Source organism: Leptosomus discolor, chromosome 21 (genome assembly GCF_034619465.1).
Source record: "Leptosomus discolor isolate bLepDis1 chromosome 21, bLepDis1.hap2, whole genome shotgun sequence".
Classification (NCBI taxonomy): Eukaryota; Metazoa; Chordata; class Aves; order Leptosomiformes; family Leptosomidae; genus Leptosomus; species Leptosomus discolor.
In genome coordinates this window covers 2,999,110-3,026,208 of record NC_141411.1, presented here as the reverse complement: position 1 = coordinate 3,026,208, position 27,099 = coordinate 2,999,110, and the positions used below count along the sequence as shown (strand labels likewise).

The following is a 27,099-nucleotide window of genomic DNA, read 5'->3' as shown; positions in this document are numbered from 1 at the left end:
TTCGGTGCCACTTTTAATTTACAGTCTGTGGAATCTTTTAGTGAAGTAATTATTCACCTCATTTTCCTTGCTCTAATGGGGTGGGGGGATGGTGGTGGGGAGAACACTAGTTTTTAAGATAAACAGGGTATGTGAAAATCTCTCAAAACAAGTTCAGTCAGGCAGACTTTATACCCAACAGGGAAAAAAACTGCAGAGAAGTAGTTGTACCGAGTTTGGGAAACCCCACAGATCTACAACGCCACACATGCAAACAGACAAACCCAATGGAACCAAGACATCAAGGCAGCTACAACCAACAATAAAAAGGCATCAGGTAAGTGTCTGGAGATGGCTACACAGGAAAAGCTATACAAGACATTTCTGGAATTGCATATACAGAGATTTAAGTTTTATTCATACATTTATTATTTACACGAGATACCTCTAATTGCCAGAGACTGACCTGGACTCTCCTAGTTTTAAATAAGGTTCCTAACCACCACGCACAGTCGAACAGAGTTAATACTGTTAGTGTCACTGGTGGCATGAGTGTGCACCAAGGCAGCCAAACGCCCAACGATTCTACTTCGGAAAAGTATCGTTCTGCCGCGCACGTGGGTCTGGGTGGCTGCACTTCCAGCCCGAGGGGCTGGCGAGGCTGTACCTGCATGGAGCCGGCCGCTGACGCCCTCACAGACCAGAAAAATGCCCACACGTGCAGGTAAGTAAAAAAAAGTCCTTTTTATATATATATAAAAAAGCGCATTAACTCTGTTTATTGCACAAAGAAAGGAAGATTTAAACTACACTAATACTGCAGGGTTATGTATCCCTTTCCTTTGTTCAAGCTGTTTAACAGGCAGACGACTGGTTGTAATTTTGCTGTCTACTAGCCAATAAATCCCAGCGACAAGGTGCAGTAATTCCACATGCCTACACTACTCGGGAGGCGGCATGCCAGCCTTCCTGGGAACCAAAGCCGTGGCCTGCCTGTCCTCTGCGGCTGGGAGGAACAGTAAACCCAGGGAGAACTTGCCAGCTCAGCATTTCCTCATGGAGTAACCAAGGTGCGTTTCCTACTTCAGCCTCCAGCCGGTAAGTATGCCTCGCTGAGATCAACCAGAATTGCAGAAGGCAAGGGGCAAGCACGTTCTGTTCAGAAGCAGCCCTCTCGAGAAGGGCAGCAGGACCACCCCAGCCCACACCTTCCTTGCGAAGGATTCCCCTTCCCCCCCCCCCTTTTTTTTACTCTTAATACAGCCACATTAGAGATCCCAGAGTGAAACCATCGGATGAACGGACACAGCCACAGCACACAGCTACTGAAGAAGAAGGACCAGTTTTCCCTCAAATATGCTGTCCCCAAGCATGTGACTTTAAAAAAAGCTGAAGAAACCTTATTTTTAAAAAATACCTGTCACACGTGGCACAATTTAAAACTGTCTTTGAGTTACAACTAATTCAAAACCCGAATTTAATTAAAATGAATTGGCATTTTCCCCATGGAGAGTCATTAGTTGTAATGACTTACAATACATAACCTCTGAGCAGTCTTCCATTTTGCCAGAAGACTGTAAAAGAAAGGTCAGGTTTCTTCAGACATTCAAATAACTATTATGAAGCAAAATTACCAGAAAAGGAGCTTGTTTACAGAAGGAAGAGGTGAAGGGTACATAAGAGATAAATAGCTTATAACTTGGGGTATTTGCACTGCAGTGGAACAGTAGATAAACCCCCTTAGGTAAAACATGGAAGCTTTGCTCCTGTCAATGTAAACATTTTGAGTGTTGCGAGAAGCGAATGCAGAGAGATGCTCTGGGCTCCTGAACGCTTTCCAGCCTAGAGCCTCTGCCTTCTCCTTCCGCTCCAACCACGCTGTACTCTTGTGCCAACCAGTAAGTGATTGGGATAGTTACGTGTGGACCATCAGGTAATGGGAAGAGTTTTTACTTCACTGAGTAAACACGATCATGATCGACTCCTGGCAACACAGACGCTACCCGAAACACACAAGATGCTTTTCGTTGATGGGTGTTTGTGTGGGCTTGGCAAAAATCCCTTGGAGTTCAAGGGTGTGGATTTTCTATCTTGTTTGCACAACTCCCTAATAAAAGCTGCAGCAGGGTAGCTAGCATCAATGGGTGTACTGGGGGAGACTTCTCTGGCCGCTATTCGAGATGGAACAACCCCCGAGGCCTCACCTCTCTGAGCAATCTGGTTGCTATGACCTGTCCCACTCATGTTAGCCACAAAGAGCTACGTCTGAAGAAGCCAGCTGCAGAGTTAGGGGTTCAGAATGCTCCCACCATTAAAAATTCTTCTGTGCTGCCTTTTCAAGTAGAGTCATCCAACCCTTTGTTTGGGTGCTCCGAGCTCGACTTGCAGAGCCTGTCCATGATCCCCTGCAGCATAGGTTGAACGATCCCCAAGAGAGGGCGCTGGGACGAGTCTCCATCCCAGCAGGCTTCCATCAGCTGCCAGCATTCCTCATCAAACACCGGAAGGCGCTCCGGGCGAACTCCTGGGAAATGGAGAGGGACGTGGTTACCACCAGTACCCCTCAGGGCTGAGAGCAGCTCTGTCTGATGGTCGTTGCTGTGGTGCAGGCTCCAGAGGCCGAAGTGGACTGTCTGGGGTCTCCTGCTCTCGATAAGGGCTGACATTCCAGCAATGCTGCCGAGACCTCCGTGGGAGCATTGCTGGAGCCGCTCAGGAGATCACGCACCCTTCCAGAGGATGGCCAACACGTTTAGTTTCACTGGAGCCTCCTCTTTGCAACTATTTGGGAGCAAAATTAATACCATCCCCCGTAAGAAAACAAGTGTGTCCCCCCCAGCTGCTCATAATGGTGCCTTTGGGAGCAAGGTCACCAGGAGAACAAGCAGCAAGTGCAGCCGTCTGACCACATACAAGACTCCCTCATCTGAGTTAATCTTTTTCACATGAGAAGGGGAGAGATTATAAGGACAGGAACTAAGGACACAAACTAGTAAAGCATTCTGGTGCCATGACACAGCATGGAGGACCAAGCTACCACAAAACACAGTACTACGCTAAACCTACACAGGGTAGGGGTCTCTTTTTGGGGAACAACTCTCACTGTGTGTTTTACTGAGCATCCCGCTTCCTCAGCATGCTGCACGCTGAGCATTCGAATGTTCAGATCACTACAGCCTCCAGAAATTGCAAGGGATTAAACATTCTTTAGGGGATCATGCCTGGCTGGTTCTGAGGTCTGGTTTACATCAGAAGTGTTGTACTACTTTGCATGGTTTAAGCCGTGTGCTGGCACAGTTCCTGTGACACTATGGCATAGAGGGGGTTAACTGAAAGCCTTTTATCCCTGCTAATTTTAGTTAGACTTTCAGTAGAATAGGTCCAAGTTTAACTTAGATATGTGCTACTCTTTAGTCAATGAAGCAGAAGCAATACAACTTGTATTTTTACCTTTCAGTTACAAGGGGACAAAACCAGATTTCCTCATCTCCTCTCAAATTTTACTCAAGCCTGAAAGTATCAACCCACAGAGTTCAAATAAGCCATTTATACCTTTTCTAACATTGTTCCAAAGGTGATCTTTGCTTGCACATCTCTCAAAAGCCTCTGGTAACTTCACATGTCCCGAACAAATGTACCAAAACAGAATGCCAAATGCGTAAACATCCACTGAGTTATCGTACTTTCCTGTGACAACAATACATTTGATCAGCAGGGCAAACATCATCATCATCGTCAGAAACTGAGCGGTCTGGGAACTAATTTCAGTGTTCTACTTCCTCAAATGAAACCCAAAACTTCATTGCCAGAAGGCAAGACTTGTGTGAAGCGTAGTAACGCATCAGCAGTCACCGCTGAAGATGGAGGGATAAAAGTTAAGACTTTCCAATTCTCAGAGGATTTATACGCTTAACCTGTACCAGCAGTTCCCAAGCTGAGGTTCATGGACCACTGCAGCTACGGGTGCTCAGGTGTACTTCAGATTTAAACCACCAACATTTGTAAGACTATCAGTTCTGCCTGGCTCTGCTGCTAGCCCAGGAGTCTGTCAGAGCCAACACCAGCCTCCCAGTCTGGCAATTACTCATTTCTAGCACGTTCACCCACTGAATAAGAGAAGACTGAGCACACTAAGTGCGTAAGGGCTAAGCCAATGCTCGCCTCTGTAAGGTCAAGGTCTAGCCTGCTAGTCATGAGGATTTCACTGCTATTATTCAGATGGTTCTCACTACTATTTGTCTAAATTAAACACAAATAAGCTCGCTTCAGTTTGACTGCAATCTTGTCAAAGCAGGGACAGCATCTCAGACCAAAAGGATTCTGGTAAGTACGGTACAGACCGCTAAGAGCTACTGCAAGATGCCTGCTCAGGAAAAAACCTTAGAGGGAGCATCTGCCAGAAGCACAAGGCATAGTGAATTTGAACACACTCCACAGGTTCGTAACAGCTTGGAGATTCCTGACAGGGGATCCTTTCTGAAGTATTTGCCTATGAAAGCCAAATATTTCCAGCTTCCTAATAACTAATAATTTAACTTTCCAATTGCAAAAGTACTAATCACTTCAGCAGAGCTTATGAATTCTCCTAAGTTCTCTTTCAAGTAAGCAAAGACTTAAGACTGACACTTAAAATACAGGAAAAAATACATAGCATGCATTGTAAGCAGGGAATCATCTGGTTTTTGTTTTTATTTTGTGTTTGTTGGTTTGTTTGGGTTTTTTTCTTAATATTATCTTTCCCTCATAAGCAGGTTGAGATATTAATTCAAAGGAATGGCCTCCGAAATTCAAACCAGAGCAGGACAGTAGTGGATTCAATCAACGAGCATACCTGTAAAGAGCTCAGGAGCCATATGAATGGGTGTGCCTACAATACTGCCAGACATCATGGCTTCTGGTTTGCAGAACCCCAAGTCAGTGATTTTGGCTCGATTCTTTTTGTCAAGCTGTAGAAGAATTCATACACAGGCAGCTAATAACCATACTTCTGGTTTAGTTCTGCTTCTTAATCTTAAGGTTTTAAACTCTGTTTACATTTGAAGGGTTGGGCATTCGTTCTTAAGTAAGCTTCTCCAATTACTTGGCTGCTCTTGGACATTTACCTCGTTAAGCTCAGGAACAAGACATGCCTTCACTTGTCTTCTACATAGAGGGTGTGGCTGGGATTTAATAGAACAGAGAACTGGAAGTCCCACTTGTAGCTCAAGCTCTCTACCTTCAAGAGAAGTCACTCTGCTGCTCCCTTTCCCCTAAGCTTTCTGTCTGAAAATGAGTTCGGGAAACCTCACTGCAAGGCTAGTTGCGGTGAAGACCACAAGTTAAAAGATCCTGTATGAAGAAAGCTATTGCTTCACTTAAATTATGCTTCTCCCTCCCACTAGAAGGACCTCATAAGACTTCAGATTAGCCAGATACAGAAGTTTTCCTTACCAAGACATTTTTAAGTTTGATATCCCGGTGCACCAGTCCCTGACTGTGAAGATAACGGATTCCTTCAACGACATCCAAGGCAATCTGCAATCGTGTTTCTAACTCTAGCCCAGCCTGGAGAATAAACACACACAGATTTCATTCCTCAAACGGGAGTTACTGTTGCTTACTCTTACTTGCCAAAAGCACTGAAACCTAAGCAATTCCAGATAAGTTTTTGCAGATTAATAGATATTTAGGTGTGGGTTTTTTTTTTTAAATGTCTACATAAAACCAAAGTATATTCACACAGACACACAGACTGCTGTTACCTTTAGTCCTGTATAGAGGTCTCTGTGCAACCGCTCCATTATCAGCAGGACGGCGATGCTGGAGCCCCCTCCATAGCCATAGTCTATCACAGAGCCATGCAGATGGACGAGCCGCTCGTGTGTCTGCAGAGACCTGCAGAAAGGTCAGCACAAAGGGGGTGGTTTTCACACCCTTCCCTCCACCTCAGGCCAAGCCTCACCTTGTGAAGGAGAGCTGCCCACTAGCTGCAGCTTTAGTGCAACAGCAAGATACAGCTTTACCATGTGCCATACAGTGAAAACTCACAGCACCCCACAGTTGTGAGGGCCATAACTACATACAGCCGTCTGATCCAATTAAACTCAAGACAGCCTATTAAAGGTTATAGTTCCAGAGAAATACCGTATTATTTCAGCTCTCTCTACTGCAGCACCTGCCTGCAGCAGTTTACTGAAAACGAGCTTGGTTTTCTGCAGTGTAGACCCATCATTTTCTTTTGTGAATTCAGAGAGGACAGATTGGGAAAGGAAGGATGATTCAACACCAAAAATCAGTGGAGAAGAACTGTTTGCTATCATGCTCTATTAATTCTAATTTGCTCTGCAACATCACAAGCCTTTGAACAGTGTAGACACCAGAGATGACGACAGGAAGGAGCATGTCTGCCTACCATCCTGTGCCTCTTACAGTTTTGCAGTGGCAATGGCAAACTGTCTGGCCTTTGATAGAAACAGCAGCCTAGCATGTCATGAGGTCAAGTCCCTGATTGCAGAGCAGAACTACAGCAAGCACGGTTCTGCCTGTGCAAACAGCATTTGTTCACCACAGCGAAGTTAAGGAGATCCATGTGGAATGAGAAAAGCACTTACGATACACACACCTCATATAGTGAAACTCAAGTGCAAGGTCATTCCAGTGCTTCTCATCTGGAGGAACAACAGATTTCAGCGCACATGGGAAATGCCCTCCCCAGCTGTCGCACAGGTACACCACGCCATACTGTCCTCGGCCCAGCTCACGGCCCAGCTTTGGCTTGCCTGTAAGGCACAACATCCATTTCATCAGACATTAAAATATGTTTATCTCCTCCCGCACACGATCAGGCTGGCAGCCCCGAGCTTTTCGCAGGCCAGCAGCTGCACAACTCGAGGTACTCGGTACGTGTCAGATGGAGGCTCACTGAGGTAGTTGAGCGAAAAGCAAAACACCCCTCCTACTCCTTTACACCCACTGACTGCTTCAGAAGGAGGGAGCAGAAGATAATACCAGGAACATCAAGCATAATGCTCACCATGTAACAGCACATCCTGGAGGGACCGGCTCTCCAGCGAGAGTCGTGCTAGCCGAGGAGCGTGATCCTTCCTCACCTTCAGCCACAGGTCTTCTGTTTTCTCCAGCCTGCCAGAATGGCCATCTTCTAACTGCAAAAGATACCACATACACACTGCAGTCCTGCCTGGACTGAAGCCCTAGCGTAACGAGGCTGAGGGTCCTCACACAACTGAGTAGAGATCCCACTTAAAGCACGCCCAGTTTAAAAACAGGACCTTGCATTACGGCACTCACTTCAGCTCTGCCACCTCTACTACAGAGCGGCAGCGTTAACTGCACGAGCTGCTCTTCTAGCTGTCTCCACAATTAAAAATCCTCTTTCCACAAGTGGCAAGGTACAAGGTGAGACCTTCTCAACAGCTCCACACACTCACCTGGCGCAGAGAAGCTGCAAAAGCCTCATGGGAACTGTTTAGCCTGGTCCGGAACTGGCTGCAAATGCTCTTGGCTAACTTGGATGCACTGAGGCTCTCGATAGCATCCTGAGCAACTTTCCTCTTCCAGTCACTGGTGATGGCGGGAGGGCTGACCCACGTAATCCGCTGGATTATCTAGCAAAACAGGAAACAGAATTAAGGCGCTAGCACAAAAAAAAAGCCCAGGGCCAGTCGATTCACTCAGACTGCTTCGATGCCTTGTAACAGCGCACAGCCATCTGCATGCGGAATCGAGCTCTTGCCTCACAGTAACTGCTAACAATTTAGAGGTATTGATCACAGTTTTGTTGTACACACACACTAAATAAGAGATCTGATTTTTCCGAATATCTGCTCAGTTCATTCCTGCAAGACAACCATCCTTTCATGTCCGACCAAGAACCTGCACAGCTAGACAGCCACCACTCGGAAAACCACACAGTTGTGGTGCAGCTCGTAGGCTGAAAGAACAGGCAGCAGAAGCAGCAGCTTCTGAGTCAAGAGACATATTCCTAAACAGGTGGAAGCTACAGCGAAGCAGCTTTTTGCTGGATGGACATGCTGTCAAGGTGCAGAAATCCTAGGTGTGGGTATGCACCACTTCCCTTAAATTGCTGGGTGCCTAAGATGCCCTGCCCCACCCTTTGTTAGAAGCCACAGAAATCCAGCTGCTGCACACCCAGGCTGGATCCTTCTCCTAGGGCTGGAGGAGGAATCTGAATGTTTGTTACCACTCTGTCTGCACTGCACCTATTTGGGAAAAAAATCGTATTCCTCTCACCCATCCATCCAAAGAATCTCAAGAGGGAGAAGGCAGTAAAGGTCAGTAACCTCAGCAGCTCAGAGCAGGGACTTCAGAAAGATGAATGCTTTAACAGACAAATTTAAAACAAAGACCTAAGGAAATCTCATCTGCTCTGGAGGGAGAAGAGTGAATTGACCTGAGTCAAGATACATTGCAAAACACACACACACCCCCCAACCCACAAGAAACTCCAAACCCAAATCAACAACCAGTTACTCAAAATACAAATAGCGAGAGTTTCAAAATGCTGATCATCACTTCACTGTTTCAGAACAGAAAGAAAACCCTAAAGAGATATTTGCTTTAAATTAAATACTAGCATCCCCAGGAATAAACGATACATATAACCTTAGAGCTGAGTGGGGAAGCAACAGCTTCCCAATGCATGTCCCCAGAGCCAAAATTTAGAGAGCAGCTGTGAGGATTCACATCATTTTTTGCTTCAAAACCTTCTCACTCTACAGTGACAGGTGCTAGAAATACATGATGAAGATGCCCATACCTGTTTGATCTGTTCCCACAGCATCCTGGTTACTGTTGAGCCAGAGTGGAAAGTGACTTCAACGTGATAGGCTGCATTTAGTATCTGGAAAGCAGGGGAAAGATGAAAGCATGGGAACTTTGTGAGCTATAGTCACTACAGAATTCGCTAGACTCCCTGAAAAATGGAAAAATGGACACTACATGGGATACTCCATGATTCACTTCATCCAATTCGTCTGTTGCATTAAGCTCATCGGTGTTTCAAGGCTGTGATCTGATCACTGTATACAGAATTAGGGAAGGTAAGTACTAGGCCTTAAAGTGACTGTTCCCCAGTTTTAGCACCTCTCAGTGACACCAGACCCACACAAACTCCAGAGCTGTGCTCCTCTAATTTCACTGAGCATCTCAGGCCCCTACCACCCTTGCTGGCTCAAGATAAAGACAATTATTAAGAATAGCGTAGACAGCCATTTAAGCCACCATACCTGTTTGAGATAATTGCTTGTGATGTGTACAGAAACATCCTTCTGCTTCTCCAAACTCCTCGTAGGATGTACTGAAACCTCCCAAGACTCCTCCAGGCTCTTCAGACATCTCTCCAGAGTCCCTACAAAGCTCTCTCGCAGATAGTCCACTGAACTAATTAACTTGTTGGCAACTGCTTGGTTTAATCGAGAAATAATCAGTTCCTGAATTTGCTTAATACAGCACTTTATGTCCTTGGAACTAACAGGTTCCCCATTCTCAGGAATGATGATATCTGCACAAAAGAAGAGGCATCATTTGTGTCCAACGTATAACTGTTGCAGCAATGGTTACTGGGAGCTGCTTTGAGTGTTTTGCAAAGGAGCTACAGCACAGCCCTGGTCCAGCCAGCTTCTGCTCCAAACGCTATTTTGCTCCTTCAGAGGTTCATTACTTTAGACCCAGATGACAAACTGAAGCCAACGGTGCTTCCAAGTCATACAAAAAATTCACGAGCCACAGCAGAACACATACCCTGACTGTTGCAAAGGATTAAATTCGTGCCCGTCTGCATGTCTAATGCGGCAACGCTGGTTTCACAGGAGGTCCCAAACCCCATCCTACGGATCTTGAGTAATTTGGTATACTCTGGGACAGAAAGTACTACAGCATTAGGGCAGCTCCAGGAATGCACACCTGGCTACTCCAGTTTCAGGGAAGCTAAAAAAATCACATCTGACCAAGGTGGAAAATACTCTGATGTTTGCTTCCATCCACTGGTGTTCACATTCACAGGATACTCCGCTCTAACCCCGATAGACTCTAAACAAGCATTCCGTAGCTACTACAGGTTTACGGTGGTACAGTGATGGTAAGTCGACTACCATCTCAAAAATCAAAGAGCAGAAGCACAAAGCTGTCTTTATCTAAAGAAACACGGATTGGGAAATTCTTCCAGGCCATGCTGCAACCCATAGGCACTGCTGGCTGTTGAATGTTATAAAGAAAGTGATAGAACAGCCACGCAGGTTACATGACATTTTTTTCCTGGTACCTTGAGGTTGATTACCACTTGGTATTTTTAAACAAACACTGAGCAATCACCGCTCACGTGCTGTAACCACCGCTCTGAGCAATACTACGTTACTATCAGGAGCTGCAGACCTTGTCTCTGGATTTTGGCCAACAACAGTCTAGCCTACTTAAAACAAATCCAGTGATCGACAGATGGCATTAGCTCCTCAAAATAACACCTTCCTTCTTTTAGGATATTACTGCAAATACTGAGCACCAACAAGATGCTACACTAAGTGACATTTGTTGTGCAAATAAACATCTACCATATTTAGTGCAGGTGTTTTATCTTGTGCTGCCCCTAAACACACTCCTGCACATACAGAATCCCTAACTCGGGCACTACAGCGCTCCAACTCTGTCAAGAGTAGGACAGACAGAATACAGGAATTATTACCTGTCCTGAGAACGGAGCAATAGCAGCCCTGAACAGGTACAATTAGCTATACTGTCAGCGTATGCTAGCTTGCTGGGGGGGGTTGCACCACGCAAATGGGTTGTGTTGCAACTAAAGCAAGCTCTTTATGAGGACTACATTTCGTACGGGCACTACAAAGCAAACATTTCAAGAAACAGGAAAGATCTTATCCATTTCCCACCTGCAGAAGCAGAAAGATCCAGATCCTAACCTGCAGGATTAAACACAAACCATCATTTCTCCTCTTCGTCCCAGGAGATAACACTCCACTTTGAAATTGGAAGTCAGTCAAGAAACAAAATTATCTAGAGCTCTGGCTTCTCTCATGCCTCAGAAGAGCACTCAATTCGCAAAAATAATTTTGTCTAAACCAATAGCCTAGAGTTATTTCTGAATTTACTTTAAATAGAAGAATTTTTCCCCACCAGCCCAGGGAACTGCATTTCCTTAGAACAGCAATGGCTGCCACGGGAAACCTCTGCTTAGCAAGCCGAGGAGAAAAGATCTGTGGAGAATCAAGCTACAAGTCTTCACTTTGATGTTTATGACAGACCATGTATTCCTGCAGACAAAATTTGGATAGCCTCTACCCTTCACAGTTTACACAGCATTCTGTATGCTTCCAGCTTGTGAGTTCCTGGAAGTTCTGGTACTAGAAGATATAGTGAGAATTCTCACATTTCCCAAAAAACACACACTAAATGCCAAGCGTAGGCATCAGGAGCACAATATGTTGATTTGTTTAAAACGAAAACCCTACCTACCCAGCAAGATTTCAGTTTAGGAGGTTCTATACCCAAAGGTCTTATGCAAACCTCTCTCAAAGAAACATACAGAAAGCAGAAAGTACAAATCAAGCCTTCACCGCTGAAACTCAAACGCCTTTTTTTCTTAGGACATGTTTATTCCCAAGTCTCAAGACATCCACTGAGGCAAAGTTGAGAGAGTTATTTTCTTCTTCAGTAGAACAAGGAATTAAAGCAGAGAAGTAAAACACCCTAAGCCACAACTATGCAGCAAGCTCTGGGGGAAAAAAAGTCTGATTTACAAGAAACCAAGACTTAATACGTTCAGGCCTCTCATTTAAGGGCAGCGCTTTTTCCCCAGGAGATACTACAGAAGGATCCTTTGTGTTTTAGTTATGAATTTTCTTGCAAAGCCTAGACTGGCATTCAACCACCCCTTAGCAGATGGCAACTACTACTCCACCCCTCTCCTTTAAAGCCCCTAACCTCTTCATTCCCACTACTCTCCTGCCAGTAGTTACCTTTGAATTCCATGTTAGCAGCATCCTCCAAGAGCTCCTCTTTCATATTGCTAAGAGTCTCTATGATCATGTCCTTCATCTCCTCTTGTTTTCGGTTGGCAATATTCATCAGAGACTCATAGAGCTCGTTCTCCTTCTTGCGGGTATACTCCAGCCTCTTGGGGGTGATCTGCAGGTCTCGCTGCATGTCGAAAGCCTGGTTGATGAAGATGTTCAGGCAGCGGCAGTGCACCTCGTTTAAACTGGTCGCTGCTTCCACGAGATGCTTCTGAAGCACCTGCCTGGAAAAAGTGCTTAGGAGACGGAGCTTCTCCAGCTGCTCCACCAGCATGCTTTGGGCACCGGCGCCAGGACCCGGCGCCCCGCAGCTGCAGTGGTTGGTGCTCAGGTACTCCAAGTCCATCAGCTGGCAGTAAAGGGAGGACTTTTCATTATCAGTTTTTTTGGGAGAGATCAGGTCAACCCCCGACTCTGGCACTTTGAAGAAGAAAATGGGCAAAGAGAATTTCTCTTTGATTTCACGCAGTTCACTCTCATCCGATGAGGAAAGTTCAGCCTCACTGATGGCAAAGATGACAACAGGCAAGACTTGGTTCACGTACTCTCCCAAGGTGGCTTCAGCAGACTGGAATCCACGACATGGTGCTACCACAACATCCACTTCCTAGCAAGTGAGGAAGTAGAAAAATACATTTGTACAGATCCTTTTAAAAACTGATACATGCAAAAATGTACTGTAATTCACGGTGCAAATCCAGAAACATTCAAACCCTTTAACAGTTACAGAGTCCCACATACAGCATCATGCTTTAGCACACAGCCCGTCTGCAAGGCTGATGACAGCCCTCTCGCAGGGGGGGCAGCCAGACACGGATCAGTGCCCATGGACTCCAAAATTCTTATTTTGTGTCAAGTGCCTTTGAGTTTTAGCCTAGTTCAAAACAAAACTTGAGAACAAGTTTCCCAGCTGAGCGCTACTGCAGAACAGCCGCCATTCTTTAGCTTATAGCTGCTCCATTGTACAACAACCTCTCTCATCAGTGTCTACCAGATCCATAGCTCTTTGAGGAGATATCCATGCTGTCCATTTTCTTCCAGTGGTAGAAAGCACTACCCTAGCCACTACTGCCAAGACAAAGGCAGCACAATAACCGATTCCAAGGAGTTCACAGCCAAAGGACAGACAAGGAGGAACAGATGGTTGTGACAAGCTTAGTTATGACTTTCTTCAAATCCAACCAAAAGCCAAGAGATGTATTTTATTTACTTGATTTCTTACTCCAGAGTTTCACTGCTTTGGTCATATGCTCCTGCTGACATCACTTCTTACTAACCCTACTAAAAAGGGCCAGTTCTGAAACCTGCTTCCTTCCCTTCCAAGGAAGGAGAAGAGATTCACCTTTGGATATGCAAGAACGGCGTTAGAATTGCATATATCGCTCAACTAAAATAAGGAAAGAAAATGTCAAAGGCTTTGAACTGAAGAGAGAATTTAAATGCCATCCTCTCAGCTCACAACAGGGGGGGCTAATTAAGAATTCTTCAATCATTTGTCTCCACCAGAAAAGCGACAGACTTGAACACGTCTCCCAACTGCTCTCAGAGCTCAGAGGAAGTCCCTACAGCCACGGCGCTCTGCAGCGCTGAACTCAAAGCTGCCGGTGCCCAGGAGGGTGAGGAACGGGCTGCGCTGCGCTGCAAGATTCACCAGGACAGATGACTCACGCCAGTGCCTGTAAACAAAGGAGGAAGCCAGCGCTGTCTCTAGGAGACAGGGAGCAAACCAACACGGACAACCGAACACAGCGTGAGCCACTGCTCCTTCGGTTTCCATAAGGGCCTCCCGGGCTTTCCCAAAGAGCATTAGCAACGTTTCTTGCCCACCCATTGGGGTTTTGTTAAAGGGTGGTACAGAAGTTTAAACACTGTCCATGCAGCTTCATACTATTAGGGATCAAGTCTTCCTGTATGGGGAATACCTATGACTCACACTGGATTCCTAAAATTTTTAAGCTGGTTCTCACAAGGTCACAGCGCTATAAACACACTCGAACACTTCTGGCAGAGCCATAAGCATGAAACTGCTGTCAAGTAACTTCATTCCTATGTTCCCTAACTGAAAGACCTCTTAAAATATCAAAGCCTCCCACCCAGCAATCTGAACATCAGGTACACAAGTATCAGGTACAGCTCTTCCACTTAAAATATGATGCAGAGGTGCTGTCAACAGCAACACAAACCAGACAGTTTCAAGAGAATACCATGCAGACACACAATGTGCTCAACTATGGATTCAGACTTGCAATGCCAGGATGATCACTGCACCCCGTATCCCACAACAAAAATTAAAATCAAAGATCAAGGAGGTCTTGACCCACAAGACAACAAGTGGAGTCTCACAAAATGCTTTCAGGGACCGCTGAAGTGTGCCATTTTACTAAGTCAACAGATAAATCCTCATTTCCAAATCAGTTAAAAAAGCATTTATTTGCTACATCCCAAGAGGACCTTGTCCTATTTTGCTAGGCTTTGGGCAGTTTAATCACTGTTTACTTCGTTAACTGAGGTGCTGAGAAGTTAACCCAATTTAGTCAGATTTTTACCCAAACTCCGACCAAGCAGATTATGATTGATGGCTCAGCTCAGCCTTTTTCTAAGCCAATTTGAATACTCTGCCTTCTAAGAATAGACAGTGAATCACTGAAGTCTGACAGTTACTGCATTTATTACATATGTGAGCTAATTTCATTGCCTCCCTATTAATCTGAGGTGTATATATATACCCCTAGATTCCACTGAGATTTATTTTTTTTTTCCACACACTCTCCCCTAATTTCTCTGAAACCTTGCCAGTTTATTCCGTTCCCATGGGGATCTGAGTCAGAAGTTCAGCACTTCTAATCTAGAGGGAATCCCAAGTAAGAAAACTTAACTACACCCCTGGTCTCCAGCAAACACTGCTGCCCTTTACAGACTGCAATTGCTTTGCCTTTGTGCAATGACTCTGAACCCCACTTCATCAGGGAATTTCATTTTACCTTTGCTGGAAGGGCCAGCCCAAGAAAGCCTGTGAGGGGTACACATTCACGAAACACTCTGAGAAGCAATGCTCTTTTTCTGATCATGAACTCTTCCCCTGCAAAAGATATATCACTAAGCGAGCAAAAGTAGAAACAGAACAGGTTTCACATGGGTGGAAGAATAATTTCATGGCACTGGCATTTTCAGTGCCTTCTACGCTCAGTTATGCCAGCGTAAAGGGGCAGATGAAGACAACGTCAGGTACATGGGTCATGGTAGGAGCACCCCAGCATACACCAAAGTAAACTGATGCTACATGGAAGGAAATGTCTCTGGCAACGTGAAAGCTTTTCAGTTTTCTGTATTAAAGCCACAACCAAACCCATCAAAAATACTCTCAAGGAGGAGATTAGGGCACAGTCATCCAAGTTTTAAGCAGGATGTACATTAAAATAATCACCCAATAGGTACTTAACCACGCTCTTTGCTACTTGTAACAACTACTAATTCATACGACCTGAATCACTGCTATAATACCTGAAGAAATACAACAAACCCAAACTAATTCAACTCTTCTGTTACAGCTCATCGAACCATCTTGTAGTTCTTTATTCATTTTCCAGCTTTGCCAGAGCAGCTGAAAGTTCTTTCCCTACAAGCCCTGGCTAAAACTTTTCAGCCAGAGACTCAAAAGTCAGAAGCACAAAGCAAGACAAAGGCATGAAAAAGGAAGCTGTCGGCCCTGTTACACTCCTCCCATTCAGCTGTACTACCCAGACGAAAACCAGTAGTTCAGAGAAGTCCGTTTTGGCTTCCAGGCACAACTGATAAGATTTAGGGAAAGAGCTAACAGTTTACTCCCACTATAAATCTAATAATCTGTCTGGCTAGATGGATTACTCCCCATGACCTAGATGCATTCCGGTGCACAGTGATCCCCAAGGAGCAAAGCAGCTTTGCCACAGTTTTTCCTTCCCTGATATTTTACATTTAAAAATAACTAAGTTCACGTACCTATTAGCACAAGGTAGTGTTCTCACAGCAGCCAACCCATGCAAATGAAATTTTTGGCTCCCTCCTCCTCACCCCCTTTTCCGTGGAGCAAGTCTTGATTAAGAGATCTTTCAGTAACACAGAAAAGCAAGTGTGGTCCCACCCTGGATATTAGACTAAAGGAAAAAACCTCAGAGTGCTTCACTGGCTGTTGTGTATTCTACACTGGTATTGAATTTATCTCCAAGTAAAAAAAGTTAATATTTGGATATTCTTAACTTTCTTTACTGGAGTATGGCCAATGAGCTTGGATTCAGCAAGCAAGTATGTGCACCAAGAAGCATGATTCAGCATTAAGTGCCAGCACAAAAGAGCAGCATGTAATCAAGGTGCCCAAGCCAGCCTGTGCAATTAGGTCTCTTGGTAAGAGATGCTTAGGCCTGAAAAGCTGCCCAGCATTCCCCAGGTCCTGAAGTCACCGACAGCTCCTTTGACAGCAGCCTGCTGGCAGGTAAGTGTCCTCACTATGGGGAACAAATGTGATTTCAAACAGAAAGCCACAAAAGAAGTTCTCATCTCCTGTGATTGTTCAAGTCCACAATAAGGACCCGCAAATGTTTCCTCAAACACTAGTAAGGTGTTCGAACATCTGGAATGTAAGGTTATCATGAAGCACAGTGCTACTTGTAAGCACTCTGCTGCTGGGAGAAAAAACACAGATATGAAGATACAGGGATTCTAGGTAACAGGCAGGGTAAAATTCAGATTGACTTCCCTCCCCCTCTGCCCAAGAGGTGCTGAGCTCCTCCAAATTACTTGGTTCCTGGGCAGATCTAAATCCTTAAGATCTGTACTGAATATCACGTTATCATCAAGTTATCAGACCCCCAGTTTTGTTTCACAAGTTAAGAAAAAGCAGAAGTTCCTTCAGAGTAGTTCTAGACACACAGCTTTGGACAGTGTCCAAAACCCCTCATCCATTATTGCTCCAGATATATATTCCACTGGTTACAGAAGCAGCATCCATGACTAGCAGAGACATAAAGAACTTTGTTGTCTCGGTGTATGCTGAGCAGAGCTGGAGAACACACATTAGCCAGAAGGGTAGAAAAAAAATCCACAGGTCTCAACAGGAGGTCAGACTCCTGTAATTTAACAGGAAGCCATCCCTAGCCAAATTACCTGCTAAATTGCATTATGTTCTCCTGTCAGCCTTAAAAAAAAAAATTATTCTTCCTTTAGCCCCTTGAACTCATGTATGGAATCCTTTGAATCAATCTGAAGCTAGCTGTGATTCACCCTCCCTCTCCTTCTATTGGAAGAGCTTTTTATTTCATCAACCCTTTTCAAATTAATCTGACTAGCTGTTTTCATCTGAGTGTCCTAAATATAACCAAAGCCAGACAGAGAGATCTTTGTCACTCACATGAGAAATCTGAAAGAGGGTTGTACACTGCAGTGTGCCTAAACTGGCCCATATAAAAATGTAACGAAGTCAAATAAATGTAAGGCTAAATACTCTTTTATGCCTAGCACAGCGGGATTTTACAGCAGAAGATCCCCAACAGGCATTTACTTTGCAGCACCAGCAGCTGATCTGGTGCTCTTTGGGAAGTTGCATGAAGTGTATGTGAGGCACCCACAAACGTGGCACTTCTTCAGTGGATACTGGAAGCCAGAAACACACTACAACACAGCACTGACTCGGCTGGTCTTGTTAGGAAAGGCTTAAATTTAGCTACAGGCTGGGTTTGTAAAACCTATTTCAAACCGATGAAGATAGGCTGGGTCTTCCTCTTCTGCCTGTTGACAATCATATCTCGATTCATAGGTCCAGAAAAAAATTACCTTGCTATTTTATTGTTCAACTATGAAGTCCATACTCTCACTCACATGACAACAGATCACATTCTTTGCACTTAAGCAATATATGTTTAAGAATTAATTATCTATTCCAGCTATTCGACTGCCAAACACAATGCCCCAGAAGTATTACACTGCAGTAACAAAGGCTCAACATAAGATATGAAATGCAGTGAAAGCTCATGGAAGCTATAAAGAGCTATGAAACACAACCCTCACCTTTCAAGTTATTTGCTCAACACCAAACTGCACCACTCTCAGGACAGAAACACATTTTAGGGACAAGTAAAAGGAAAGCCACAAAGCAAGGTACTAACAACATCAGAAACAGCACTGAGAACAGACTCCCACCTTCTTGTTCTTAACACCTTCAACTTCCATTGACAGCACAGAACTGTAAAAAAGCCACCCGCGCAGACGAAGGCAGGTCATTTCATCAGATGGTGGAGTTAAGAAGCTTTTTTTTCTGACAACCAGCTCTCTAGGACAGAGACAAACAAGTCCGTAGACTTGTACAACACCTTCTAGCTACTATCAGACAGCAAAGCTAACTCTGAATGACCTTGAAACTGGAGTAAAATTCTAGAAGACACTTGGAGTTACACCTGAGTCAGCCTGGCTTCCGAGGTGGATGAAACATTAAAGGAATGATAACGCTAAGAGTCAACATTGCAACAAAAGCACACGAGAATAAACTGATGTACGACTAAAATCCTAATACCAGACTTCTTCCAACTTCTCTTTAATTAAAAAAATTCCCATGCTTGAGAGTTTTCACCATTAGCTTTATTAGGGACTACAAATGCTACACCTTAAGTTCACTACAACACAAACACCCAGTTACCTTTAGCAGTGAGTACGGCAGCATGACCTCCAGCTCCGCGATCCGGTGAGCGGGATCTTCGCTGTCCCCATGAATTTCTAAGTCCTCCTCTGGTATCGTGTCCCAGTGCCCTCGGTGGGCTGCCATCATATGGACCAGTTCATACTGCTCAGGCAGCGCCAGGCTAATCCGTGTTTGGGTCCCATGCGTGAAACGGATCCGGCGCCTCTTACAATTCTCCTCATTGCTGATTTTGGTGGTGGGGAGCAGCTTCTCACCCAGCAGGATGTTGAGTAACTGGCATTTGGCATTACAGTTCTGGCCAAGAATGAGAAGGCAAGGGTGCCAGCTCACAGTCCGCTGGAGATGCTCTTCCTCATGGCGAGGGAAGGAAATGAAATTCTGCCCTAAAATTGAGGACAGACTGCATTAGAACAGGTTGGCTGAACAACGTCTCGTATCTCCAAGCCAGCTGAATGCAAAAGCTCACACATTGCTGCCCCACAGCCCAAACCCACACAGCACCAAGAATCTGCTTATGTATCCTGGGACTCGTGTCAGCAATTCAGCATTTCTCCTGCGCCAACACAGAGGGCCACAGTAGGTTGATTCTTAAAGCCACAAAGACAATTCGTTACTGTTCTCTCCCCACCTATTTCACTGGAAAGTGTTTACACAGACCTCTCTTCAGCAGGCTAGTGGAAGACTAACGGTACGCCCTAAAAGTCAAGAGGAAATAGCTGTCAAGGTTGAAACAACCAAAAGGTTAATTTTGTCTTCGGCTGGAACAGTGTTTCGCCTTGCTCAAGAGTTCAGGGAGGCTCAGTAGGTCACTAAGGCTAACTCTTCCCAAGTTTTGATGGCTTGGCTGTACAGAAAGTTCAATCAACTATGAAAGGGAGACAGTTCCACCCACATGCTTAAATGTCAAATACTTCGCATCTACCAAATCCCAGGAGTATTACTGCACGAGCTTGTTGACCAAAGTCTAGGATCATTGACATTAAAGCAGCAAAACTTCCTTTCTAGCCTCAAGGAAAGGCATTCTTGAAAAATTGCTTCTCTACATGAAGCAGAAGACAAGACCAAGTTTGCTGAGACACGGTAGCGGAACTAATAGCCTCTGCCAGCAATTCTCGACGACAGAAATACAATCACAGCATCTCAAGAAATGTTCTTCAGAACAGCAGGACTCCCTGGAATCACTCTCCTTACCCACCAGTTGTACCATCCCGCTAACCAGGCCCTTTGAATTCTTAGCCCATGATGCTGCAACTCCTTGCATTTGCCTTACTACAGGAATTCAGTCTCAGTACTCAATTTAGCTTCTGTACTCTTTTACAAGTCCTAAATACAGCTTCTCCCACGCTCAGTCACCTAAGCTGAAGCCTAAGCAGCTTTGCGCTACCTTCTGCAGAACAACAGAATAATTCTGGTAGTACAAAAAAAATAGATATCCACGAATTCCCCATCTGCTGCACTTCAGCCCAATGCTCAGGAGTACAACACAGCTAGTGTTCCACCACAGCCAGACAGCGAGCCCATGGTCCCAGATCTGAAGGCAGATGGCACCCGAGAAGGAAATGGCAAATGGAGACACCAGTCCCCAAGAGAACTGCCAAATCTGAAAGCTATGAACCAGTACAACTGCCCTGGTATCAGGCAAACTGACAAGACCGACAGTTTAAAGACAGGCTCAAATACAACACAGCAGAGAAGCACCATCAGGGATTTTGTAGGGGAAGGTCCCATTTCACCAGGGCTATTAAAATTCTTTTAATGAATCACCTTTTGGCATCCAAAGTCGTTTCAGCATCTCAAGCCCCAAAACCACAAGATACTTTCATATACCAAGACATTCTTTAACACTACTAACCAAATTAAAGATAACATACAACAGCCATTCTAGTCCTCATTCTGATAGCATTCCATTTCTCTGTTTTCATCAAAATCATTCAAATTGGGAGCAACATCATGTGTAGCTGGTTGTGTCTTAGTCCCAGTCTAAGGCTTCTTTAACATCTTGCCTAAAATTTACCTTTCCTTCAAATCTGCAGCCTGGAAACACGACTGTTGGAGGAATTCTCTCCATCAGAGGAGTCCTCTTATCTCACACAACACTACGGGGGAAAGAAACCCTCTCTGTGCCTCAGCAAGCCCCTCTCCTGCACCTTTGCCCCACACAGCCCCGGACGCTGACCACCACAAACCAACAGCTTGGAGAAGGTTGAAGGAGACATCACTTCTTGAAGTGTGACTCTTCATCACTGTTTCTTAAAAAAAAAAGAAAGCCTTTCCAGATCCACCACCAGAGCAGAGTGGCCACAGCGAGTGACTGAAGGGCAGAACCTGGCTGGCAACTCACAAAAGACAAAACACCACAAATAGCACATTTCAGCCTTCATCCACAAGATAAAGAATTGCTTTGATGTGGTTACAGCTACTGAAACTTCACCGGGAATTCAGGCTTGCTCTTCAGCTACCAAACATTAAAAAAGCAATTCAGAAGGCATCGTGGAGGCCGTGAAGCCTTCTCTGCACAGGCTTTCATAAAGGCAAGAGGCAGACTGCACCCTCTCCTCGCTCTGGGCAGCCTCCGTATTTACACGTACTTAATGCCAGCACCAAACGACTGAAATACAGCAGCTTAGCTGAAATTACCAAAGCACGGAACGGCTATGTAAATACTACATCTTTGTAACACCTTTCATCTTCTCACGCACACAACCTCCCTGTGATCAGCATTTATCCAACAAGTTTACTACAAGCGGGATCAGTCACAAAGCCACTACATCTAACGCTACGTCACGGCGATGTTCCAAGTACGTGAAGTACAAACCGGGAACCAGCACCAAAAAGCAAGATTCGGCCACATCGCAACTAAGCCAGCGCACCAGCAAGGCACCCAAGTCACAGCAGTGGTTTCAACCCCGTGCCTCTCTCTTGCTGGACATCTCACGTTGACCTCAAGATCTCAAACCTGAAGCGAGTTACACAGTGATGGAGCTGTGGGTCATATTCTGCACTGCAGGGTGTGTGTTAGTATTTCTGCACATCAGAGTAAGACACAGGGTAAAAATACTGTGTAAAAAAAAGGTTAAAAGTACTTAATAGGTGATGCCACTGATCTGAACTCAGGTTGGGAGGAATATGACCTCCTGTGGTACCTAACAAAAAGCAGATTTAGAACTTGCTTACTGAAGAGACGTAGCAATATTTCCAGACCTATGTGAGCAACTGCTGTTTGTGACAGGACTTTTGCCAAAGATTCTAGCTGGTGCTAAATACTGTATCCAAATACCGTGTCATTTGGAGACATGTGATAAACACTTCAAAAACAAAATGGCTGCAGGGGGGGTCCTTAAGCGCGTGCATCCTGTTAAGCTCCTTTTGATGAAAGGAGGCCTGTCCAAGAACAAGGACAGCTCTCACCAAGGCTCATCTCAAAATTCAGCCAAACACTTGGCAGAAGAATCTTACGTTGAATTTACGGCATCTATAGAAGCCCTGAGCATTTGCTCAGCCCCTTTCCAGGGAAGGCCAACCACGCTGCTGGTCTCACTTGTCTTTCTGTTCTGTTTTCAATAATACGTGTGCCCGAATAAGGCCAGACCCTCACACTCCTTATTGCCAATACTGACACCTTTCACAGACGTCCTCCCGTTTCTGTGGTGCTGGCGATGACTTGCAGCATGGTTTGACCACTACGAGACTCACGATTAACACACTTCTCTAAACCAAGCGTTAGTTCCACCCCACTAGACACCTACGAGCACAGTGGTGTTAATCCCAGGAGAACACACACGACTCCTCGGTACACCAAGGCAAGCAGTTCCTACAGCAGCAGCTGTTACCACCTTAGCGGCTCCCATGGTCCAAGCTTCACCTTCTGCTTAACTTAAAGCTCGTTAGCAAGTGCCTCCTCCCATCTATCTGAGGAGTTATTTCACAAGTGCTCTCCCCACCACTTCTCCACACATTACCTAGTCTTAAAACCCTTCGTCTTGTGTTGACATACCTAACAGCACAATAGGAGTCCCAACCTTTCGAGGATCACAGCAATACAGACAGAGCAGTCACATTTTAACCAGGAGACATACCCTTGGTCAATACAGCATCAGGATGAAAACTCTTCCAAACCCTTGGGTTAATACCCCTACAAAACCCATTTATGTATGGAGTCATTAGGCTGCCAAGCCTAGGGCTTTCCCCCCAGCACACACTCATTAAGATAACACCGCGGCTGCTCACCAAAACTCTGGAGACACTGGGGATGTCTGTACAAGAGGTTTACAGAAATTTCTGAAATGGGGCAAGAGAAATATCAAAAAACCCCCAGGTTCCTAGGTTGAAGAGTTCAAATTACTTCAAGCACAGAATGAAGAAAACAACAACAATTAGTAGAAAGCAGGGTTCTTTGGTATCTTTATATCTTCTAGTAAAATCTGCTACTAAGTCCCTAATTAAGATTTTCTTTTTACAGAAAGCGAGCACAAAACACACCAGCTAACAGCACCAAGAATAAAAAGCTGTCAGACCTGTGCAGGCTAAAGCTCCAGGATTGTCATAGTACTTCAACAAATCGTTCTTGAAAGCCTATTCATGACAAAGCAAACCTAGAAAACAGCCTATATTTTGTTGAATGCTGCAGAAACGCAGACATTGCAAACAAGACTTTCCCCCTCTCCTCATAAACAACAGCTAGAAGGCAATTATTTTTGCCCTTCAATTTATTTCACTTCTCTTACTATGAGGAGCAAGTCCTAGTACTAAGGCCACAGAGGGAACAGCTGGTCAAGGACAATCCTTTAGTGACAAATATTGCCTGTCATCCTCCTAAGCAGAGGAGGTTGGGATGTAAAAGCAAGTACCCATCTGCTCCTTCGGGTACCCAGCCCCGACTGACCCAGCTTACCTGAGAGGTCAGTGGCTACTGCTCAGCTTAGCAGACACTTTGGTCTGGTTTTGGACAGAGTAACCCAGGCTTGGCTTTAGGTTGCTTGAGCTGTGTCGATGCAGAGGGCAGTTACCTCTCTGCGTTGTTACACTGGCTTCACAGGCGTCTCAAAAGCAAACCCCTTCACATTTGTTTTGTTTCCAAGGCATCTAAATTTACTTTCACAGTTTATTTTTCCACTTCAACCATAGGTGGTAAAGTGTCCTGTCCACTGCACTTCCCAGTTCCTTTGGATTTCACGAAACATTAACATTCACACCACAGCACGCTGCAGAGCACTGCAAAGTCTGCAGAACAATTCAAAGTCTCCCTCACTTTGACACCACCTGTAGGGCAGATTCTAAGAAAAAGTCGTTCTGAAGTCAGTGAGAACTGTGCTCCTTAAACCCTCTGACACCTACAATGATCTCCCCATGTTAAACAGGGGAAAAAAGCTTTGTTACCAGCCACTAAGTTTCAGAGAGTACTAGAAACTAAAATCTGTCAGAAACAAGAAGATTTGTCCAAAGGTGTTTTTTCAGGCACAAAGATAATAAGCAATACCAAGGCTCCGGGCTTCAGGCAAAGGTTTGTCTCTTCCCATATCTTAAAAAATAATAATCACTGGTTCACAGTTATTTTGCAGTTGACTCCTTTAAGAAAACTGCCAGCCTTCATTTTTTTTTACCAAGTCCTGCTCTTCATCCTCTCCCCACACTCCTCTCAAGACTGCCACCATGGCCTCCCACCTTCTAACCTGGAGCAGGTTTATTAACTTGATCTGCGCCTCACCTGGACCACATCACCACTTCACCAGTTTGAAAACTACTGATTTAAGTTTTATATTTGAAAACTACTGATTTAAGTTTTATATTTTTAAGAACAGTAAATGTTCTATAGCCTCTGCAGTCTGAGGTCCTGAACCAAGAGCCTACACTGTTATTGCTGTTTGCACGAACAAGCTCTAAAGCAGCCAGCCTTCCCTTGAAGCACTGGTACTTAAGGGCCAGTTGGTAACACATTCAGCAGTGAAGTCAAACTGGGTCAAGGCAGGTATTTGGGGAAAAAAAAGGATTATAAGCACTCTGCATTAGAAACAACAGGCAGGATATTCGGTGAAATTTGTATCCTATGTCAGGAATATTTTATTAATGATGCACCCACATCTACAAAGCCCTACAAGCAGACTTTCAAAGATGCAATTGCTATTTGACTAGCAAGGTTTCACAAGAAGTAACCAAACAGACGAGCAACTCCAGTGGAGCGCTACCATTCAAACAGCATTGAGATCCACAGAAATGAGGGAAACCAACTAGTTCCTACTTCTTGGAAGTCACAGAAAGATATAAACGGAGACATCACATTTTCACAAAACTATTAACTTCTATTCAGACAGTTTACATGGAACATTACTTTTATTTTTTTTAACTCAGACTGTCAGAAGAGCTCAACACTTCCACTTTCAAATCAGAACTATAAGCATAAGACAGGCATGGACAAGTATCTTGGACAAGTAGCCAGCAGAGATGACTCATGAGCCATTTAGAAATGAATAAAGAAGATCTTTATAAATATTTAACGTCATGCTAAACTCTTCTCACAAGACAGTCTTATGGAAAGATAAAGTTCTGCACGTGGCACAAGGGCTCCCACCAGCAGCAATGTTTGTCAACAGTGACCGATGAGGACAAAGCTGATGAATGAAGCCCGGCACGATTCCCACCAAGCTCCACGACCAACACACTGCAAAGCACCGCGACCCCACAAGCCGCCCACTCCCAGGTGCTGCATCCTCCAAACCCCCACCCTGCGGCTGGGAGGGTGACTGGAACCTGGGGGCAGGGGGGGGAGTTAGGAAGACGAGCTGAGGGGCCTATCTCCCCAACAGTCCCCCTCACCCACTGAGCCCCGGGCCGGCTCACTTCACCCCACAAAGCCTCTCACACCCCCAAGGCACCCCAGCTCTCCATATGCACCCCTACACCATCTAACCCCCCATTACACCCCCCCAGCAGCACCCAGTACTCCAGCTGCACCCTTCACTCCCCACAGCCCACCCCCCGCCTCCCACCTGCACCCCACCCCTCCCAAGCCCCCACGCCTCGCTGCCCACAGCTCACCCCACAGCACCCCTCGCCCCCTAAGCCCCCCGGTTATCCCCACAGCCCGCCTCCATTTCCCTCCACACCCTAAACACAGGCCTCCCCCGCCCGCCGCAGGCCCTGCCCGACTTCCCCCCCCCCGTCCCTCTCTCACCGCCGAGCGCGGAGCCGTCCCGGAGGGCCCCGTCCCCAGTCCCGGCGGGGAGGCCCTCGCCAGCCGCCGCCGAAGCAAAGGGGTGCCCCTGGGAGTACTTGACGTCGCGGAAGAACTTCTTGGTCTCTCGCAGGTTGTGCTGCAGCCGCGCCAGGTGCCGGTTGTAGTGACCGAAGGAGCGGCACAGTTCGCGGATCACCCCGCCGCCCCCGCCGGGACCCCGCCACGAAGAGACCCCTTCGCCCTCCATGTCCTCCGGGTCCGTTCCGCTATCCCCTCCCCACCGCGGGGGACACTCGGCCCCTGCCAGGCTGCCGCTCACGGCCTCTCCGCCCTCCCGGAGGGAACGGCGCGCCCGCGGCAGCCGGGCCTTCCTCGTCTCTTCCCCCCCCCACCCCTCCCGCCTCCCCTACCCCCGCCGCCGCCTTCCTCCTCAGGGGCAGCGCCTCAGCAAGCCGCGCCGCCTGCGACGCGGAACCTTTATCGGGGCGCCGCGGGGCAAAGGGGGAGGAGGCCGGGAGGACCCCGGGGGCGAGGCATGCCGGGAGCTGTAGTTCACCCGCGCACCGAGGCTGAGCGCCGCGCGGGGGACGCCGGGACCTGTAGTCCCGTAGCGCCGATGGGCCTCCCGCCGGGGGGGCGGTCAGCGCACCGGACCGCCCTCCCGCGGCTGCCAGCCCCTCTCCGGGGGCTCCGCGCACATCCCCCAGCCCCGGTCAGCCTCCGGGTCAGGGGGCCGGCAGGGAGGCGCGGGGGGATGGGGAGCAATAGGCGGGTGACAGCGGCCGGCGGAGCCCTCGCCCGGAGCTACGCCCGCCCTGAGGCAAAGCGGCGGCGGAGCCCCGGCCGCGGCGGGACGGACCCGCGGAGCTGCGGCGGGCTCCAGCGCCGTGGGTGGGCGAGGAAAAAATAATTAAAAAAAAAAAGAATTAGAGTTAAAAATATATATTTAAAAAGGGGAAACAAAAGGCAGAGCAGCGCCCCGGGGGCAGCGCAGCGGCGCGCCGGGGGGTCGCTCCGTCTCCGCGCTGCGCTGCGCGGCCCGGCTCGGCGGGGGGCGGCGGGGCCGGCAGCACCGCGCGCCGCGACAGCTCCGCGCCGCCGCCGCCAATCGCCGCCGTCGGCCCCGCCCACCGCCCGCCGCCATTGGCCGGCGCTGCCGCCACTCAGGCCCCGGCGGCGGCGGCGGCGGCGGCGGGGATGCCGATGCCGGCGGGCGCGGAGCCGCCGCGGCGCGGAGCCGC

At 46.6% G+C, this 27,099-nt stretch overlaps 1 protein-coding gene and 1 long non-coding RNA gene across 3 annotated transcripts; one reads left to right on the top strand and one right to left on the bottom strand.

The window, feature by feature from the left end:
* The first annotated feature begins 61 nt into the window (after positions 1-61).
* Positions 62-2,116, top strand: LOC147413980 (uncharacterized). Its single transcript, XR_015183998.1, has 2 exons — positions 62-703; positions 831-2,116. It is a non-coding gene; the product is annotated as an uncharacterized LOC147413980 (long non-coding RNA).
* DSTYK (dual serine/threonine and tyrosine protein kinase) lies at positions 1,914-26,120 on the bottom strand. Of its 2 annotated transcripts, none has more exons than XM_086476497.1 (13): positions 25,856-26,120; positions 18,685-19,070; positions 11,964-12,627; positions 9,225-9,499; positions 8,756-8,839; positions 7,407-7,583; positions 6,992-7,121; positions 6,581-6,737; positions 5,721-5,853; positions 5,410-5,523; positions 4,811-4,925; positions 3,532-3,666; positions 1,914-2,503 (listed from the first exon to the last, which is right to left on the bottom strand). In XM_086476497.1, exons 1-13 carry the CDS (start codon positions 26,103-26,105, stop codon positions 2,316-2,318), a joined length of 2,808 nt encoding a protein of 935 aa, XP_086332623.1. In that variant the 5' UTR covers positions 26,106-26,120; the 3' UTR covers positions 1,914-2,315. The 2 variants fall into 2 exon arrangements, with proteins under 2 accessions (XP_086332623.1, XP_086332622.1); XM_086476496.1 differs by having other exon boundaries at positions 25,871-26,105.
* Positions 26,121-27,099: the final 979 nt, after the last annotated feature.

Excerpts from the sequence above, each read along its gene's own strand:
- DSTYK (XM_086476497.1), bottom strand. The coding sequence starts at position 26,105 with ATGGAGGGCGAAGGGGTCTCTTCGTGGCGGGGTCCCGGCGGGGGCGGC. Across the intron at positions 9,500-11,963 it reads TGCTAACATGGAATTCAAAG|ATATCATCATTCCTGAGAAT; the intron begins GTAACTACTGGC and ends TCTTTTGTGCAG. Across the intron at positions 8,840-9,224 it reads CAAGCAATTATCTCAAACAG|ATACTAAATGCAGCCTATCA; the intron begins GTATGGTGGCTT and ends CCTGCTTTCCAG.